General features: G+C 47.5%; 1 protein-coding gene across 1 annotated transcript in view; it reads right to left on the reverse strand.

Annotated features, from left to right (window-relative positions):
• Window positions 1-1,674: 1,674 nt before the first annotated feature.
• ENTPD2 (ectonucleoside triphosphate diphosphohydrolase 2) overlaps window positions 1,675-18,445 on the reverse strand; it is a 42,950-nt gene continuing 26,179 nt past the window's right edge. Inside the window, exons 2-9 of the mRNA XM_015426506.1 lie at window positions 17,745-17,862; window positions 15,478-15,628; window positions 12,776-12,935; window positions 9,875-10,102; window positions 7,737-8,006; window positions 6,537-6,656; window positions 5,834-5,968; window positions 1,675-4,838 (exon numbers count right to left, since the gene is read on the reverse strand). Coding sequence (XP_015281992.1) covers window positions 4,635-4,838; window positions 5,834-5,968; window positions 6,537-6,656; window positions 7,737-8,006; window positions 9,875-10,102; window positions 12,776-12,935; window positions 15,478-15,628; window positions 17,745-17,862 — 1,386 coding nt within the window. The 3' untranslated portion in view covers window positions 1,675-4,634. The remainder of the gene's footprint in view (window positions 4,839-5,833; window positions 5,969-6,536; window positions 6,657-7,736; window positions 8,007-9,874; window positions 10,103-12,775; window positions 12,936-15,477; window positions 15,629-17,744; window positions 17,863-18,445) is intronic.

Here is an 18,445-nt window from a genome sequence, read left to right on the forward strand (position 1 = left end):
CCCCCCCCGCATTTTCCAGCCCATGTGACCGGAGCCTGGAGATTATTGTTGGGAGTAATACAACTCAGCATGCCTGGACATTGGGGGCACTACATTGCTCCAGATGTGTATATGTTTTATCTCCTTAATAGCACGCCCCTCTTTGTTCTTAACCTGGGAGCTTCTCTCTGACCTCTCCTCTGTGTGTGTACTTTGTTCTCTCCAGCACTCCTCATGGCTCTTCATGGAGTTAAACACATCTGCAGGCTTCTCCTGAAGAAGCAATGTCCTCTTACTTTCACATGCATGATGACAAATTAGCCGGCCATTTGTGAAAGAGAACAGTATTCCTTAGATTATTATTCTTTCTCTCCTTTGGTGTTTGGTGTAGTGGTTAAGTGCGCGGACTCTAATCTGGGAGAACTGGGTTTGATTCCCCGCTCCTCCACTTGCATCTGGCTGGATGACCTTGGGCAAGCCATAGTTCTGGCACAGCTGTTCTTGAAAAAGAGCAGTTTCTGTCAGAGCTCTCTCAGCCCCACCTACCTCACAGGGTGTCTGTTGTGGGGAGGGGAAGGGAAAGGAGTTTGTAAGCCACTCTGAGACACCTTCGGGTAGGGTGGGGTATAAATCCAATCTCTTCTTCTTCTTCCACTGCAACACAGATGTGAACTGAATCTACTGGAAGTTTTACTTTTGCAATATACTTCTTGGGAATTTATTTAATCCATGCAGTATTACACTTCTATGACTGGGCAAACTCTGCTGTATTAACTAATACATATCTCTAACAGCTATTCGCTGGGATGATATAGGGAAAATAGAAAATTTATCTTTATGTGTTGCTTGCAGGCAGGGATGCACCCCTGAATATGGCCCCTTCGGACCCCTTTCGAGCTGCTGCAGGCCGATTCAGATTCTCTGATCTGAATCCGCTTGCCGCCGAATTGCTACCGAAATTCGGCGGCAATTCGGGCCCATTATATCCTATGGCCCATTGAAGTCAATGGTGAAAACATAGGGTATATTCTGGTGGCTGGAGGGGAGGAGGTTTGAGGGAGAGGCTCCAAACTCACAGGGTAGCTGCTGGTGCCTCTCCCCAAGATACCAATCAAGTTTGAAGAACATTGGACCAGGGGGTCCAATTCTACGGGCCCCCAAACAGGTGACTCCTATCCCCTCCATTGTTCTCTATGGTGGGGAAAAAGTAACTTTTATTCCCACCATAGAGAACAATGGAGAGGATAGGGGCAACCTATTTGAGGGCCCGTAGAATTGGACCCCCTGGTTCAATGTTCTTCAAACTTGGTTGGTATCTTGGGGAGAGGCTCCAGCAGCTACCCTGCGAGTTTGGAGTCTCTCCCTCAAACCCCCTCCCCTCCAGCCCCCAGAATATACCCTACATTTTTGCCATTTACTTCAATGGCCCATAGGATATAATGGGGCTGAAACTGACATTCGGCTGGCCCCGCTAGTACTGCCGAAATTGACATGCAGGAGTCTTTATGCCTGCAGAAATTGATTCTGCCCAATTCCGTATCAGGCAGAATTTATTTATTTTTTTGCACACCCCTGCTTGCAGCCTGCAGGTGCATAATGTTTGCATAAATAACATTTTGCAATAACAATCAATTTTATTTTACTTACTGTAAAGGAAGTTTTACAAAATACAAAATTTATCAGTAATCCATCGGGAGTTGTCAGCAAATGCCAGCATCTTGCGAGGCTGCCCCATTTATAGCCCCACCAGGCCTTGCAGTGAAGTCATCACAACACAACCAATCAAATAACCCTTCAGGGGGGAAAATCATGCAGAATGTTGATAATCTGTGAGATTTTTATTATTATTATTTTTTAAGCAACTTGTCTTTTTCTTTTTTTTCTTACAGGCAATAGTTTGCACACCATGTCTTCCTTTTGGTACAGTCATATAACATCTCTGAGCACAGTGGAGGTTAGTTAGCATTGAAACAAAAACCCAAAATGCTAGCAGAAGAATAAGCTACTGCAAACTGTGAGGACAGAGATTTTGCAGGGGAAGACCTTATGCAAAAACTGGAACAAAAGCTAGTGTGGGGTGGGGGTGGGGTTGCACCAAGCTTGGAATGTCATGCCCCTCTCTTTTGCACCTTGCATTCAGTCTTGCTGCCTTAAAAAATCTCCTGTCTTCTGTACCTATCAATCCTGCACAGAATGCTTAAGAGATTTCTCTCCTGCCCTCATTTGCATATTTAAATACATTTTCCATTGGTGCCATCTAGAATATGAGCGGGCATATCTATCCTGACAACAGTTTCATTCCACTGCATCATGGCTTCCCCCACAGAATGATTAAATTGTAGTCTGATGAGGGTAAAGATAATTCAGTGTCTGGGGACTCCCCCCATCCCCTCCTCCAAGTACAGCTGGAGAGACAGGATGACAGTTTATTTCTCTGGTGGAGGATTTAGAGTCTGTCCCTGTGCTATCATTTTCAAAGCGGAGCACCTCTGAACTGGCATTTAATTTGAAGAACAACATTTGAATGGGATGTTGGTGTGACACTGTAAAGGTCCAAGCTGGCAATGTGGCAACGAGGTGATCCACCTCCTACCAGGTGCATGGCTTCACTCTTACGCAACCCACCATTGTTTGGCAGCTATTGCCTTCTTCCTGAACTGTACATGGATAAGGACATTCAGTAACATGGGAGACAGATTAAGATCCAAAACTGGATCAAAAGGAATATTTCCACTCTTTTTTGGCACGTACAATCAGTTGGCCGTCTTAAGGAAAACTACCCCCCCAAAAAAGTACAGGAAACACAACAGAAAGGGCTTTTGTATTCTTTCTACAGCAAAGAAACCGGATTCTCCCATAAAAATCTAGCTCTGAAAAAAATCTCCCAAGGAGATGGCACAATGCCATTGCTTGCTTGCCAAAAAGGCAGACGCAGACCAGCAGGATGGAAACCGACACCCTGATGCTGAAAAGCCTGCGTGCTTACTCAGAAGCAAGGCCCTCCAAGTTCAATGGGATCCATGCCCTAGAAAGGGGTGTCAACTGCTGTAGCTCAGCAGATGTTGGGAGGGATTCCAGAAGGGACCAACCCAGAGGGATGGAGGGCAACCACTGCAAAGATGCTGGTGTCCAGGGCAACCCACAGCAGCACCCGTTGCTATGGCATTGTTACCACAGAAACACCAGCCAACATAATGTAACTTCTGGTCCTCCACTCCCCCCCCCCAGTGTGGAAGGGGGGGGGACTCCATGCAAAGGGTCAAGTGTAAAAAACTCAGGAGGCAAAACAAGATCTTAAACAGTTTCCTGTAGAGAGCAGCAACAAAGACATGCTGTTCTCCCAGCAGGAACAGCCACTCCAGTTGAAGAGGAGGAAACAGCCCCAGTCAGGACTGGGCAGAGGGAGGCTGTGAACTGCCTGAACCCTGGAATAAAAGGCAAAAGATGGTGGCTAGTCGCCAGGTAGCCAGAGGCAATCCATGAGAGAGGGAAAATTCTGGAGATCTCTGCCTCCACAGGCAGAACAAGAATCAAAGGAGGATGAAGGAGTTACCAAGGTCATGGACTACCTTCCCAGGCTGCCAGGGATGGACATCCAACCCTGTCCTTTGCCCTAGCTGGCAGATCCCACATCCCCAGGTCTCTGGGTCCAGCAGGTGACAGGCATGCTCACATCAGAGTACAAATGGGACAGATCTAAGGAGGAAGGGCAATAAAGCCCATTCTCAATTTGTCTCTCCTTCAGCTAAGTTGAGAGGACTAAGTTGAGAGCCTAAGTTGAGAGGACAGGCTTGTAAGATCCACAAAGACAAGGTTTTTTTGGTTTTTTCTAAAGAACAACAAAATAAAGGAAGTCATTTCCATGGGGCAGTGGTATCTGGGTTGGGCACCCTAAGAGACGGCAGTCACTTCCCCCTTTGCTGCCTCAAATCCAAAACGGCTGCAGCTCAGCCCCGATAGTGGTCACGATGATGCTTTCTTCATAAACCAAAAACATTAAAAAGGCACCTCTGTTGTTTAGACGAAGGCTGTCAGCAGCTGCCACACAGCCATACCCTGTGGATTTTGTTGCCCCCATTTCCAGTGCTCACAATCGAGAGAACAACAGCAATATTCCCCACACACAAACACACACACAACTCCTTCATGGAGACTAAAGCCTTGCAGAGAGAGAAAAAATGTTTGTGACAGGTCCATGGAGAATATCAATCCAACTCTATATCCCTGAGTCCCAAAATAAGTAACAGATACAAGCAGACCAGAGGGGGTGATGGTCTGAAAAAGCCCTTCCTGTGGAGTTCTTTTTTTTTTTAAAGGAACATCCTTGCTTCTGAAGTTGTGATCTCCACAGCACTGCATAAAGGCAGAAGGTGGAAGGTGCAACTTCTCCAGATGTTGTGCTCCAGGATCTGAAAGAGAACATCTTCAAGCCCCATGGAGACCTGTTCTTTTAGGCAGTGCCTGTTTTTTCTGCCACCCCTTCCTCATGATCTTCACTTTGGAATTGATGCCAACCAGCCCCAGCGAGAGGCTGAGCTCCTGAAACGGACAACGTGGTCTGCTTGACTGGAGACGGCAGGATATCAGGGGTGGAACCTCCCTCCATCCTTGTGCTGCCCCACCAGCCTGGATTCCCATCTATTCAGTAGCTGGTCCTACATTGTTCCACGCCCCTTGGAGGGTCGCAGCAGGCAGAACATGGCCACCAACGTGACCAGGATGATGGCGACAAAAAGGAGGATGAGGCCCACCCAGGAGCGGTATGCCGTCCCCTTCCAGTAGCTGGTCTCTTCCGCTGGGATCATGTTGGTAAGGTTGAGCATGTAGCCCAGGGCCCAGCCGATAGATGTGTCTCCAGCCTATCCAAACAAGACAAACAGTTCATGGGAGCTGCAGACATTGAGGTTCATCCTTCCCCTCTTTCTTAGCTACTACCTTAGGCACAAAAGTAGAGATGCAGCCAGCCAGTATGTTGCCTGCCTGTGGAAAGCACTCATACCAGTACCTTGGTCAGCAATTAGATCCCTCTCAGTGGCTGATTCTGCATTGGCTTCTCCCTCCGTTGTTTTACCAAACCCACCTTGGAACAGAAAAGGTGCAGCTCAAAACCACATTCAAATACCCTGGGGCTACGCCATACGGACTGCAAAGTCACCCCCGAATGGCCATAAATCTATGCAGAAGATACCATAAAACCCGATGATCAAAGAAACTGAAAGCAGCATGCAGTCTAGAGGGTCCCATAAAACCCGATGATCAAAGAAAGTGACAGCAGCATGCAATGCAGAGGGGAATTTCTGTTCCAGCGTGGGTTTGGTATAGCAACGGAGGGAAAAGCCAATGCAAAATCGCCCAATTTCTCTCAGTCAAGCCTCTAGCCAGGGCTGCGTACAAGCCAGAATTCCAGGCAAGCAAAGCTTAGAATGTGAGGTTGGGTGCTGAGTTCAGCTGTGAATCTCAACTTCCCCCCCTTTGGAAAATATGCTTATAATGTTTATGCTAAAAAGCAGGTTTCCAGGGGTGAGGAGTAAATCGGGTGCTTAATTAGAATAATGTACACACAGAATATAGAAAGGTCTTTTAGGCAAAGTTCCCACCCTTGACTGTCATCCAGCTCCCAGACTCCAACACTTATTGATTCTTACGCTTCCTCCCATCTTCTGTCTCCATTGCCCTCCCATATCTACCTGTCAATCTCCTCTTGGGTCTATCCTTAACATGCGCTGCCCTCCTCCTGCGTAGCCTTTCTGAAGCTACCCCAGCCCCTCCTTTCCTGTTCCCTCGATTGTGCCTCAGGCCACCTCTTCAAAAACAGCAGCAGCAAGACACAGGTTCCCCTCTGCCAAGTACCTACCTTCTTCTGGAAGGCAATGTCGGGGAATGTGCGCTCATCAAACCGGTAGCCTTCCGTGAGCAGAATCTGGATAAAGACGGCCGTCGCGCAGTAGTCAGGCAATCTCTTCTCCTGGTCGGGGGCTTTCTGAAGCAGCTGGAATTGTGGAAAGTGGCAAACAACAAGGAGAAAGAAATGACAAGAGGAAACAGAAGACACTGTTATCAATCTCAGGGGGGTCTGGAAAGACTGCTTGGAAGAAATGGGCAGATGCATCAAAGATCCCACTTCCTCCGGGGCATCATGGGTAAGAGGCAGGATTTCATTTGTTTATTTATACCCTGCTTTCCCCCCAAGGGGGACCCAAAGGGACTTACAGCATCTTCCTTCCCTCCTCCACTTTATCCTCACACCCACCACACTCTGAAGCAGGTTCGGCCGAGAGTGTATGACTGGCCCAAGGCCACCCAGGGAGCTTTTATAGCAGAACGGGGGTCTCCCAGGTCCTCATCTGATGCTGTAATCACTACACCATGCCAGAACTCCACCTCAGGGCCAGTGATCTAACTCCCATTGGAGAGAAACGGGGGTGGGCAAAGACACTGAATTAGCCTCCCAGTTTTGAAGTCTCCATTTCTACTTATAAAAAAACCCCTCCCTGCCATTTTCAACTCCTGCAGCATTTAATTTCCACCCCAGCTGTACCATGTGACAAGAGACCCACCTCAGACCAAGACGAGTTACAGATTTCAACCACAGCTTCTTCAAGTTCACCTGGGGTGGTGACGCGTCTCTTCATTGCGGACTGGATGAAATCCACAGTGTAGAAAAAGGCAGAGAAGGCCTGTTGAATAGGAAAAATACGAAGAAGAGGGTGAAGGCCGAGCTGCCAAGCCAACTACACCAAAGCCTTGGTCTGGGGTCAGATTTTCCGGTGGCTGATGTTCACTCAACACTGCCCAGCTGGGGCCTTCGACCTTGCTTGTGGCATCCTAGAGGGAGCTGGGGTGGCCACTGTGAGGAAGACATGATGCAGCTCTGGATGAGACTTTGGTCTGATCCAGCAGGGACTTACGTTCTTATGACTGGCAGCGTCCATGCTGGGTGGAAGGGTGAGGCTGCCTACAGGGAGGCCTACAGAAGGAGTAAGAAGGAAGTCAAAACTGCATTTTAAGAGGCTGTAAACTGCTTTGGAGGACTAGATGGTCAAAAAGTGGTTCATAAGTCTAACAAATATTAGTCAGCAGCACTCAAGAGCTGAGGAAAGGAAGCCGGGGCTGTCCCACCAAGCCAGTCAAGAGTCCTCTCCTTGCCCCTCGTTCTGTCCTGCCTGTCCATCAGGAGTCTCGTGACTGCTGGTTTTGTGCCGCTGCAATCCAGGGGACGCATTCAGCGTTTCCTCCAGTGCTTCAGTCGGTGTCTCAGAGACCTCCTGAAATTGTACAGGGGATCACCAGTGGGCCACAGGATTCACGACCAGCATCATCCAGGCAGATGCCAGCAGCAGAACAGGCCACTGCAAAGCCTGCAGAGCACAGCAGACTAGCTGGCCAGTGTGTTCTGAAAGTGGACCTCTGTCAGGAAAACTCTCCACAAGGGGGGGCAGTTGCTTTCTTAATCCCAGCACTTGAGAACAGACCTTTCCCCTCCACAAAATCCTCCTTGTCAGTACCTCGGCCTCTGTGTGAGAAGAAGGCCAGTCACCCTCTGCCAGCCTCACATACCTCACAGGGTGGTTGTTATTTTGCGGATGAACTGGGAAGGCGGGGAGAATGACATGATACTGCAAGCCCCTTTGGGTCCCCACTGAGGGCGAAAATTGGGGTAAATAAAAACAGTCCAGGGTCTGAGCCTTGGGTCAAGAAAAGCCCTGTGGCCTCCATCCAGCATTAAGTCGCAGGTCCAGGTCTTCTGAGCTACTCACAATGAAGTTTCCCATGACGCTGGGCTGGAAGATGCCGTCAAAGGAGCAGCGTGTGTAGGTACAGCCTGTGAACTGGAAGAGACTCTTCACGCGCTGGCGGCACAGGGCTGGGTCTCCAGAGCCCCTCATGTTCACATTGGCCGTGGGGAAGTAGTTGATGGGCCTTTCGGCAGAAGTGCACGGGGAGTCATAGACGGTCTCTATCGTGAAATTCTTCTTGTAATCTCTGGGCCAGCAAGGGTTCTCGACTTTCAGGGTATACCCTTCAGCCTTGTGCGAGTGGAAATAATAATTAGGGTTGCAATAGGTAACTGGTTAAAAACAAACATTTTGATGGATTAAAAGACGTACCTGATCGATCAAGGAAAAGATTTTTAAAAAACGTTATTTTTAAAACAGCCAATTATTTAAAAAATGACAGATGGCAAGCATCGTCTTTAGGAGATGCGCTCCCTCCTGGCATATGACAGAGAAGGGGAAATCTGTCTTCCACAACAATGTCTGCAATACACTTCACTAAAAGGAAGGCCTTGGCTCAGAGACGCGGCTGCTGCTTTGCATGCAGAAGGTCCCAGGTTCAATCTCTGGCATCGCCTTCTAAAAGGATATTAAGTGTTGGGAAAACTTGGGAACTTAAACTACTGCTGCCAGTCAGAATATAGACCAGGGGTGTCAAACATATGGTCCGTGGGCAGGAACCAGCCCGTCCAGCACTCTTACCTGACCCGCAAGCAACTGGGGAAAGGGAGGAAAGGCAGGAAGTTGCTTGGGGGGGGGGAGTTGAGTGGGCAAGCAGGCAAACCTGGTGAGGTGTGTGTGTGGTCAAAGTTGTCAAGAAATGGAAAGGAAATGGCTAGGGTATCCCTTGGGGAAATAAACCAGTTTTGCATATGATTAAACACACTTATTGGGCCTTTTGTGGGTTCCCCAGTAAATCGATTGCTTTCACTGCTAGGAATCAATTGCTTTTATTTGTATTTTGAATAAAAAAAATAATATTATTAGTTGGGTTTACCTGTGCCCTTTATAAAATGTATACCTCTGGTACCTGGCATTACATTTTATGGTACAAAAAACACCATGTGTAACAATATAGTAAATAATATACACTCTTAGTATTCAAGTACCCGGCTAACACATTTTTAAAAGGGGGATTGGGCAGAATGAAGCAGTCAATGCACTCCTCTGGACTATAGGTAAGTGGTTTCAGTTGAACGTTCCCCAGGACTGCAAACAGACTGGAAACAAAGCCTACAAACACTATACAAAGCGGGAGAGAAGCCTCCAAGCAGGCTAAACAGCTGCCTCATTTCTTTTCAGCTTGGCAAAATGAACTGCTTCATTCTGACAACAGAAGAAAAATTTAAAAGACTTTGCTAGTGAGAATTAACACCAGTTGGTGTATATAATATATAATATACTATATAATAATGATATAATAAGAACAATGACACTCTTTGTATTCAATATATTATAGAATAAATTCAGTAAATCAATAGCCACGGCACAATGAGCACATATATATTGTGCTCGTTGTGCTCATATATATGTGCTCATTGTGCCGTGGCTATTGATTTACTGAATTTATTGAATATATTGAATACAGAGTGTCATTGTTATTATTATATTATTTGCTATATTGTTACACAAGGTGTTTTTTTGTACTTTTGGACTTCTTGTTCACTGTGATCCCTTTTGTTACAGAATTACATTTTACAGCACACACGGCCTGGCCCGACAAAGTGACATTTATGTCAGATCCAACCCTTGTAACAAATGGAGTTCAGCACCCCTGGAGTAGAATATATTGCCCTAGAGAGATATTAGTGATCTGACTAAGGAAGCTTCATATATGCAATTCATAAAAACAAAATGGATATATGTAGTTGGAGAAGAACCACAGAGCACATTCTTGGCATATAGAGTCAATTGCCGGCATACTCCTGTTAAAAGGATCACGGATGACGGGAAAGACCTTTCTCTATCTGAGACACTGAACAGCCACTGTCAGTCAAAGGAGGTGGTAGGGTAGACGGACAAATGGTCTGACCCTCTTTAGAACAGCTTAAATTTCATATCTTCCCACCCACCCCGATAAATGCCAATTTAATTTCTGGCTGGTAGCCATCTCTCCTTACCTTCAGCACCTTGGACAGAAGTCTCTTGAGGACCTGATCCCTGCCATAGCAGAGAAAACTGTGCGTGTAGACTTTGTACGTCTGCCCATACAGCTGCAGGGTCATTGCATTGAGGGGGGCCTCAATCTTCTCCTGCGTTTCAAAGGTGATTTGGGTGGAGGCTCCCCCAAGGTCCATGGCTCCCAATGTTTTTTTCTTCGGATGGACCCACTGCCCAATCCAGCCATACTGAGGGAAGGCAGGAAATGGGGTACAGATGCACAGGTCAGTAACAGTCAGCAAGAACTGCACTTTATTATGGCAAAAGCAGAAATAGCATATCTGTGATTGGGGATACTGAACTGGGGGGGGGAAGTAAAGCCACCACAGGGGGGCTGTCCATCTGATCAAAGAAGCAGTATTATGAAGGCGGGGGATAGCCATTCTTGTTTTTCCCCCAGTGTAGGCTCATAACAGGAAGAGACTTACTGGTAGATCAGGAAAATTGTTAAAATATCCCTTCCTCACTTAGAAGATACTAAAATGAGAATGAAAGCTCTTTGCTGCTATTTTAAAACCGTCTTAAAGAGTCAAGAGACCCAGTTCAGAACTCCTGTTTCATGTTTGTTTAGATCTGAAAAGTACAGATTTGAACTGGCAGCTCTGGACTCAGTTTATCTTTAAAGGAAGTACTCAGGTTCTCAACAAGTAATTAAATAGTTGTAAGCACAGGTGGCTTTAAAGGGGGATGGGACAGATTCATGGATGGGGGATGTCCATCAATGGCTTCTAGCCATGATGACTAAAGAGCATCTCCATAGTTGGATGCAGCATGCTTCTTTAACCCAGTGCTAGAAAGTAACATCAGGGAAGGCCTCAGCCTCTATGCCCTGCTTGTTTTTCTCTGGGGCAACCCACTGTTCACTGTATGAAATAGGATGCTGGGCTAGATGGACCACTGGCCTGATCCAGCAAGGCTTTTCTTGGGTTCTTATGTTATCTCGGCAGCTGTGATTTAGAAAAAGGGATTGCCCAACTACCCTGCTAACATATTTTTTTATTTGCGTGGTAAGGGTTTCTCTTAAGGAAAAGGTTTCTTAAGAAGGTATTAAATTACAGTGTCTCCCTCAAGTCTTTCTAAGTGATGGCTTAAAAAGAAAGCTAAAGCCATGTGCCCAGTACCTTATTCAGCATGTCCATGGGCTGTGGCCACAATGTGCAGTTTAAGACAGCCAATATGGCCAAATGGATAGCATGTAACATGCACCTGCAAGACACCAGTTCAAACCCCACTATCTCTTATGCTCACTGCTGTTTGCAAAATTGGAATCATCCTACTCTGTATATATAAAAGGCATTTCCTGAATGCTCACAGTTTTAACCTAATTATTTCAGTTTTGTAACAGCATTAAATACTGTTAAATAGCCCTAGATAAGGATTGGGACCCAGATCTCTCAAGACTAGCTGCATCGTTCCACCTCTGGCTACTGAAACCAAGGAGGAAGGTAACCCTGCTATTAAGTCTCTGCCACATTTCTTGCTTTATTTTTATTTTTTTGTACATTTTCAGCAGAGGAATCGGCACAAGCCACATTTCTACAGTTTGGTTCAGTTCGTGGATCATGAGTGAACCATGAACCAAAACATGAACTGATACGCTGGTTTGTAAACCGAACCATTTCAGATCATTCATGAGCCATTTAAAGTTTAAACCACTGCTTTCTGCTCCCCACCACTTTTCTTAGGTTCTGCTTTCTGCTCCCTGCCACTTTTGGCGGGAAGCAGAAAGCAGGGGTTTAAATGGTTCCAAGCCATTTAAACCAAACAGCTGTTTTTCATGAGGAGCGAAAAGCAGGTGTTAAATGGCTCAGGGCCATTTAATCCCCTGCTTTCTGCTCTTCACAAACCACCATAAACTGGATCAAAATTCATGGAAGTTCATGGCTGTTCTTCACTTTGTAAACATCGCTTTGCGAAACTGCCCAAAACTCGTGATGAACTTTCATTTATGAACCAGTTCATGCCCATCCCTAATCTTCAATTTGCATCCATCCTTCCCACCTCAGACAAAGAGCCATCCCAAAGCACAAGGCTAAGGCTTTAGTGTCTGAGAGATTCTGGAATGGCCTCTGCAAGCCAGGGGCTTTATCAGCAATGAGTCAGCACCTTGGCATTCAAGTTACCCTTTGCACTCTCCAACACCCTCTGAAATCTCCACTGGATGCTTGGAAAGTTTGGCACTAGGCTACAGGAGAGCATGAGGATGGGTTTCTTTTGGAGCAGGTTATGCCCCACCCAGCTGGCTGCTCACCAGATCAAATTCATGATTGCCGGGGTGGGGGGCAGAAAAACAGGGAGATAAAACCATTGCAAAAAAACCCTCCATGTCCTATTGAAATGGGGGTAGAAAACCATTGCAAAAAACCCCTCCATGTCCTATTGAAATGGGGGTAGGATATGTCCTTGGGAACTGTGTAGGGAAAAAAAAACAGCCAGTCCTGCCCACCCAAGATGTAATCCACACAGATTTACAGGCACGTGTCGCTGGATTCGACAAAACCTGCAGTGCCTGATGCAAACACAGGGAAAACTTCCACAGACAGATGGAGGAACCTACTGACCCCAGCTGAGCAGACTGAAATAGCAACAAGGCTGAATCCATACACAAAACAGGCTTTGGTGCCTAATTTCACCTTTATGAATGTTTAGAAGCTGTGACTTTGTTTTCAAGCTCCTTTGCATAAACACATTTCTTAGAAATGTCTCTTAGGCTCATGGTGGAAATTGTTATCACCCCTAACCACATACAATAAATAGCCAAGTGTGACAGGTCTGTTCATTCCCACCAAAAAGAACCCATATTAGTTAGCCTCTCAGCCTTTTTGCAACCCCAGAAGTAGCCAACATAAACAACACTTTACCTTAATGAAGTTCTCCAAAAGATAGTTAGTTGTGACCCAGCCAAACACACCCTCGTCCTCTCCGGATAGTATTCTCGCTCCTCGGAAGTCAAAGGGGTAAGCCTTAAGGGCAGACGCCACTGCTGCAAGGACGTTGTCTGAAGCCTGGGGGTCAGTGAGGCTGTAGGAAAGTGAAAATGAGCATGGTCTAGATCTCATCAGATCTCAGAAGTTAAGCAGGGTTGGTACTTGGAACGGTGACCACCAAGGAAGGCTCTGCAGAGGAAGGCAATGGCAAACCACCTCTGCTCCTCATTTGCCTTGAAAGAACCTTGCTGGGGTCGCCATATGTTGGCTGTGGCAGCATTTACACACAAACAATCAAGGTTGGGGCCTCGCCTGTTTTCAGGTTCACCTACATTATCCAAATATCTCAGCACTAGAAAAATAGGAGTTGAACCCTACTGGAAAGTAGGGTGGTAAAGAGGCAGAAAGATAGACTTGACTTGGTGTGGGCACAATCCACCAGACAATTATCCTGTGCAAGCCCTTTTCATAAAGAACAGGAGCTGCACCAGAACAGCCCCATTTGCAGTGTTGTGATCTGCAGTGGGCATTACACACATGCAAAGTCATCTCTTGCTGCTGAAAGGATTGAGGCAAACAGAAATGTGCAAACACTCCTTTCAGATACAGCCATTAGGAAGAACATAGCAACCAGCACTAGAGCAGCCCCAGAAATCTGAGCCTCAGTCAAGAAGGGCGCTTCACACCCTACTGAGTGGGGCAGAACTGTATGCCAAACTGGCAGATGCAACCAGATGTTTAGAGGTTGCTGATGCCTGTTACATAACCTTAAACAGGTATTGCAAGAATGCACTCAAAGAAATTTAACATGAATGCACACACAAGTACGTCCTCCTTACCGCCGTGAAGGGGTAGGGAGGGGAGAGGAGAAATGATGCCAGCTTACAAAATTACAAAAGGTGTGGACAGAAAGAACTTTTCCTCCCTGTCTCTTAATACTAGGACACCCAGTGCAGTTGACGGGTAATATATTAAGGCAGACGAAAGGAAGAACTGCTTGATGGAAGAGAGGATTAACTTGTAGAACTTGCTGCCACAGGGTGCAATGAGGGCCACTAGGTCAGGTGTCATTAAAAGGGGAATACAGAAATCCGTGGATGATAAGTCCATCAGTGACTAGTAGCCGAGAAGGCTAGATGCAGCCTCTGAATTCAGAGATCGGCTCTCCCTCTGAACAACAGTAGTCAGGGGTCAGCAGCAAGGGGGGTGATGGTTGCCCTTTGGCCTTGATTTTAGGCTTTCCAGGAGTACCTGGTTGCCTACTGTGGAAAACAGGAGGAGGAAGAGGAAGAGGAGGAAGAACAATGAGGGCCACTAGGCCAGATGTCATTAAAAGGGGAATACAGAAATCCGTGGAGGATAAGTCCATCAGTGACTAGTGGCTGAGAAGGCTAAATGCAGCCTCTGAATTCAGAGATCAGCTCTCCCTCTGAACAACAGTAGCCAGGGGTCAGCTGCAAGGGGGGTGATGGTTGCCCTTTTGTTTTGCTTTTAGGCTTTCCAGGAGTACCTGATTGGCTACTGTGGAAAACAGGAGGAGGAGGAGAAAGAAGAAGAAGGATTTATACCCTGCCCTTCACTACCCACTACCGGTGGAGCTGCGGTGGCTCAAGTGGTTAAGACGCTGAACTGCAGGCTGTGGAAGGTCAGTAGTTCGAGACCCGAGTGTGCCGCATGACGGAGTGAGCTCCCGTCTCTAGTTCCAGCTCCTGCCAACCTAGCAGTTCGAAAGCAAGAAATTGCAAGTAGATAAATAGGTACCACTTCGGTGGGAAGGTAACAGCGTTCCGTGCGCCTTGGTGTTTAGTCATGCCGGCCACATGACCACGGAAACGTCTTCGGACAGCGCTGGCTCTTCGGCTTTGAAACGGAGATGAGCACCGCAACCCTAGAGTCGGATTCGACTGGCTTTCAAAGGGAACCTTTACCTTTACCTTCACTACCCAAAGGAGTCTCAGAGCGGCTTACAAACTCCTTTCCCTTCCCCTCCCCACCACAGACACCCTGTGAGGTAGGCCGAGAGAGCTCTGACAGAAACTGCTCTTTTTCAAGAACAACTGTGCCAGACTATGTCTTGCCCAAGGTCATCCAGCCAGGTGCAAGTGGAGGAGTGGGGAATCAAACCCTGTTCTCCCAGATTAGAGTCCGCGTACTTAATCACTACACCAAACTGATGCTAGATTAGGTGGACCTTGTGGGGAGGGGAAGGGAAAGGAGTTTGTAAGCCGCTCTGAGACTCCTTCGGGTAGTGAAGGGCGGGGTATAAATCCAGCCTCTTCTTCTATATTGGTTAATGGAACCAGGGATTGTATTCCCTTGAATACCAGGTGCTGGAACGAACAAAAGGGGGAGGGCCATCCTGCTTATGGGCTTAATGGAAGCATCTGGTTGGCCACTGTGGGGAGCACAACACCGGCCTAGATGGATCTTTGGTCCGATCCCATGGTGGATCTTCTTGTATCCTTAAATCAATTGAGCAGTTTTGGACCTCTTGAAGGGGGCAGGACAGACCGACCAAGGGTGCTGCTCTTAGTTCACGAGAACAAGGTCTCAATATTAAAAGAAGGTACCATGTTTAACCATGGGGAACCTTTGCACATGTCCAAAAGGTACCAAGTCAGTCTGTGCGTTCTCACTTCAGCAGCCGCATGCCTGCCGTGGCCCCGAGATAGAGTGGGGTGACAGCGTGCCTCTCCTTTGGGACATCCTTCATCGCCCGGTCAAGACAGGCTACCAAGCTCCTCCCAGCAGCTGGAGGGTCTGTGGCGTAGCTGGAGATTCCACCTCCTGCAGATTCAAGGAGACAAGGGGAGGTTCATTCTTGAACAGGGAAGAGGAAGGTGGATGTATTAGCGGACCCAAGCCACAAACTGGGATTCTCTGGTTCTGCAGCAGTGGCCAGGGAAACAGAGCTCACGCAAAAGCAATGCCTTCTAGTCTGTCTGGCCAACACAGTCCATATATGTTTATTCTTCACTTGATGACTGCACAAACCTAAGTGGTGTTTTGTATGTGTGAAGGGGCCACAATCAGACACAAGAGGACACATATTGCCTAGTGGTTAGGCTGCCAAAAGAGAACCAGGGAGAAATGGGCAGTCATTCTCTCACAACCTAACCGAGCCATCAGGGCTTTGGCAAGGACAAAATGGTAGAGGAGAGAACCAAGTACAGTATGGGGTGTTCCCTGGAGGAAGGTGGCATGCCAGCCTAATGAGCAAGTAAACCTCCATACCCCTCCCCCATACTTCGTGCCTCTGAAGTATCGCTGGCATGCCAGGACCAAGCCAAAGCCCCACTGCCAGCTGTGTTCCCCACCCATCTGTGTGTTCAGTTCTTGCTGTGTGGCTTTCTCCCATCTCTAGCCTGCCCCGGGCCTTTCCAGGAAGTGGGAGCCCAAAGCTGCTGTTAATGAAGCCCCGGCTTCACAAAGGCTGTAACTGAGTCAGAATTAAATTGCCCCCCAAGTACTGCCGAGACAGGCCCTGGGGAATCCCTTTTCAGATCTCGGTGCCAGCCTTTGGCTTAGGAAGGGCAGTGTGCCAACCCAGGGTGCATGGCTGATACTCCCCTACCTCTCCCCTCTTCCTATTCTGTTGTGTTTTTCAAATCATTATCTGGGCCTTTTGTGCCCTGCTGCCCAGCCTATGCCAGCTCCAGGCTACAGAGGATTCTCTTTTAAGTTGGCACTGCCCCGATAAGTTCTTTGTCTAAGACGCCATGGGAAAAGGGAAAGGAACAAAGGAAGATGGGGTGGGGACCGACAACCCCCTTTGTTTTGTGGGAGGTGTGGCAGGGCACATCCCTGAGCCAGGTACCCTCATGCTGCCACCGCAGGTGCCGCCAGTTTGCCCCTTCTAGAGCATGTTACTGAACCAACCAGCCCCATAACTCAATTATGCTCCATTGGTGTTTCTTTGTGTACCATGAGAAACAGACCAAACATGAAGCTATCAGGCTTCTGAACCCAAAATGCCCACCTACAGAGATGCCATATGGAATGCAAATGCTTAATTAATGCTTGTCAGAAACAGGAATCCACAATACTGGTACTAAAACAAGAGCCAGCAACAGCTGAAAAACGGGCACAAAAACATCACCTCTCCAAAAAATAAAATAAAAATCAAAGTTCCACATGCATGTGAGCTACCCAAAGGCCTGAGGAAACAGAAAGGTCTTCAACTAGCGCCTGAAACAAAAACGACACAGTAGGTGCTAGCTGCATGCCATTGGGGGGGGGCAATTCCAAAGACAGGGACCCACCACAAGAAAGGCCCTTCTCACTTCTGCCAGTGAGGCACCCAAAGCAGGGCCTCAGACGAAACGTGGCTGAGAAAGGGATCAGCTCTTTGCTAAACCAGAGCAGCTCTCTGGCTCAGATCGCAGGTCCCTCATGGCTTCCGTTCCATTTGCAACCCTTCTGGCAGCTCTTAACCATTTCCTTTGTTCCTTAACCCACCAGCCACCACAGCTTGTTAGAGATCTGAGATCCAGGGCTGTTGCCTCCGCTTACACGGAATGTGTTTGCCACCAAATGTGTTTTTAAGATGAGCTATGGCCTGCAGGTCCAGCCCTCCAGTTTATCAGAGCTTCAGCAAAATGGGAAAGGACTGGTAGCATTCAGTCCCTGTTAGATTTCCATCTCAGCTCCCTCTGATGAAATGAACTCATGAAATTGCTGAGCAGTCGGGTTAGAACAGATAAAAGGAAGTACTTCTTCACCCAAAGAGGGGGCAACAGTGGGAGGGCTTCTAGTGTCCTAGCCCCACTGCTGGACCTCCTGATGGCACCTGGTATTTTTGGCCACTGTGTGACAGAGAGTTGGACTAGATGGGCCATTGGCCTGATCCAACATTGGCTTTTCTTATGTTCTTAATGCCAAGAAGCAACTAAATCTCTCTTACCTTTCACATCACACATGCTGTGCTGACTGACAATCCCCGTATCGTTCTCCTTGTCTGCTGGCCATTTATACACAAACATGGCAGTGTGGGAGGATCCAGCATCCAGAACGATTCCATACTACGCTCCAGCAGAGAGAGAGAAAGGAGGAGTTAGTTTGATCTGCTAGTCTCCACAGCAGACACCTGGGTTAGAGAACAAGACATGAAACACAAGGAGTGACCTTCACTTATGGACTGAACCACCTCATCAGATTGGTTCACAGTCCAATGACAAAACTCTTGCTTTGCATGCAGAAGGTTCCACCTTCAGTCCCAAGGCCTGGGTAGCAGGAATTGAGGAAGACTCCCCCCACTCCACCCTGAGGCAATGGAAACCACTGTCAGAGCAAATACACCTGAAGGACAAATAAGATCAGAGAAGCTCCAAGATTAGAATCTCCCCTGTTTTTTAAAAAAGCAGTGCGGAGGGGGGGTGGGAAGCATGAGTCAGACTGAGGCTTTATGTTCAGGGAAGAGTCCATTAGCCCTCTCCCAGTGTTGAAGAGGTAATGACACATTTCCACTACTGCAAGCCCCTTGTTGGAAGGATGGAATCCAGATACAACTTCAAAATTGGACAGCATCTCACAAAACCATGGCCCCTTTTTTCCATTTTTTTCCTCCAGATGGAAAAATCTTGGAAATCAGAAGTGAGTCCTGCT

Source organism: Gekko japonicus, unplaced genomic scaffold (assembly GCF_001447785.1).
Source record: "Gekko japonicus isolate JY-2015 unplaced genomic scaffold, Gekko_japonicus_V1.1 scaffold1195, whole genome shotgun sequence".
Taxonomy (NCBI): domain Eukaryota; kingdom Metazoa; phylum Chordata; class Lepidosauria; order Squamata; family Gekkonidae; genus Gekko; species Gekko japonicus.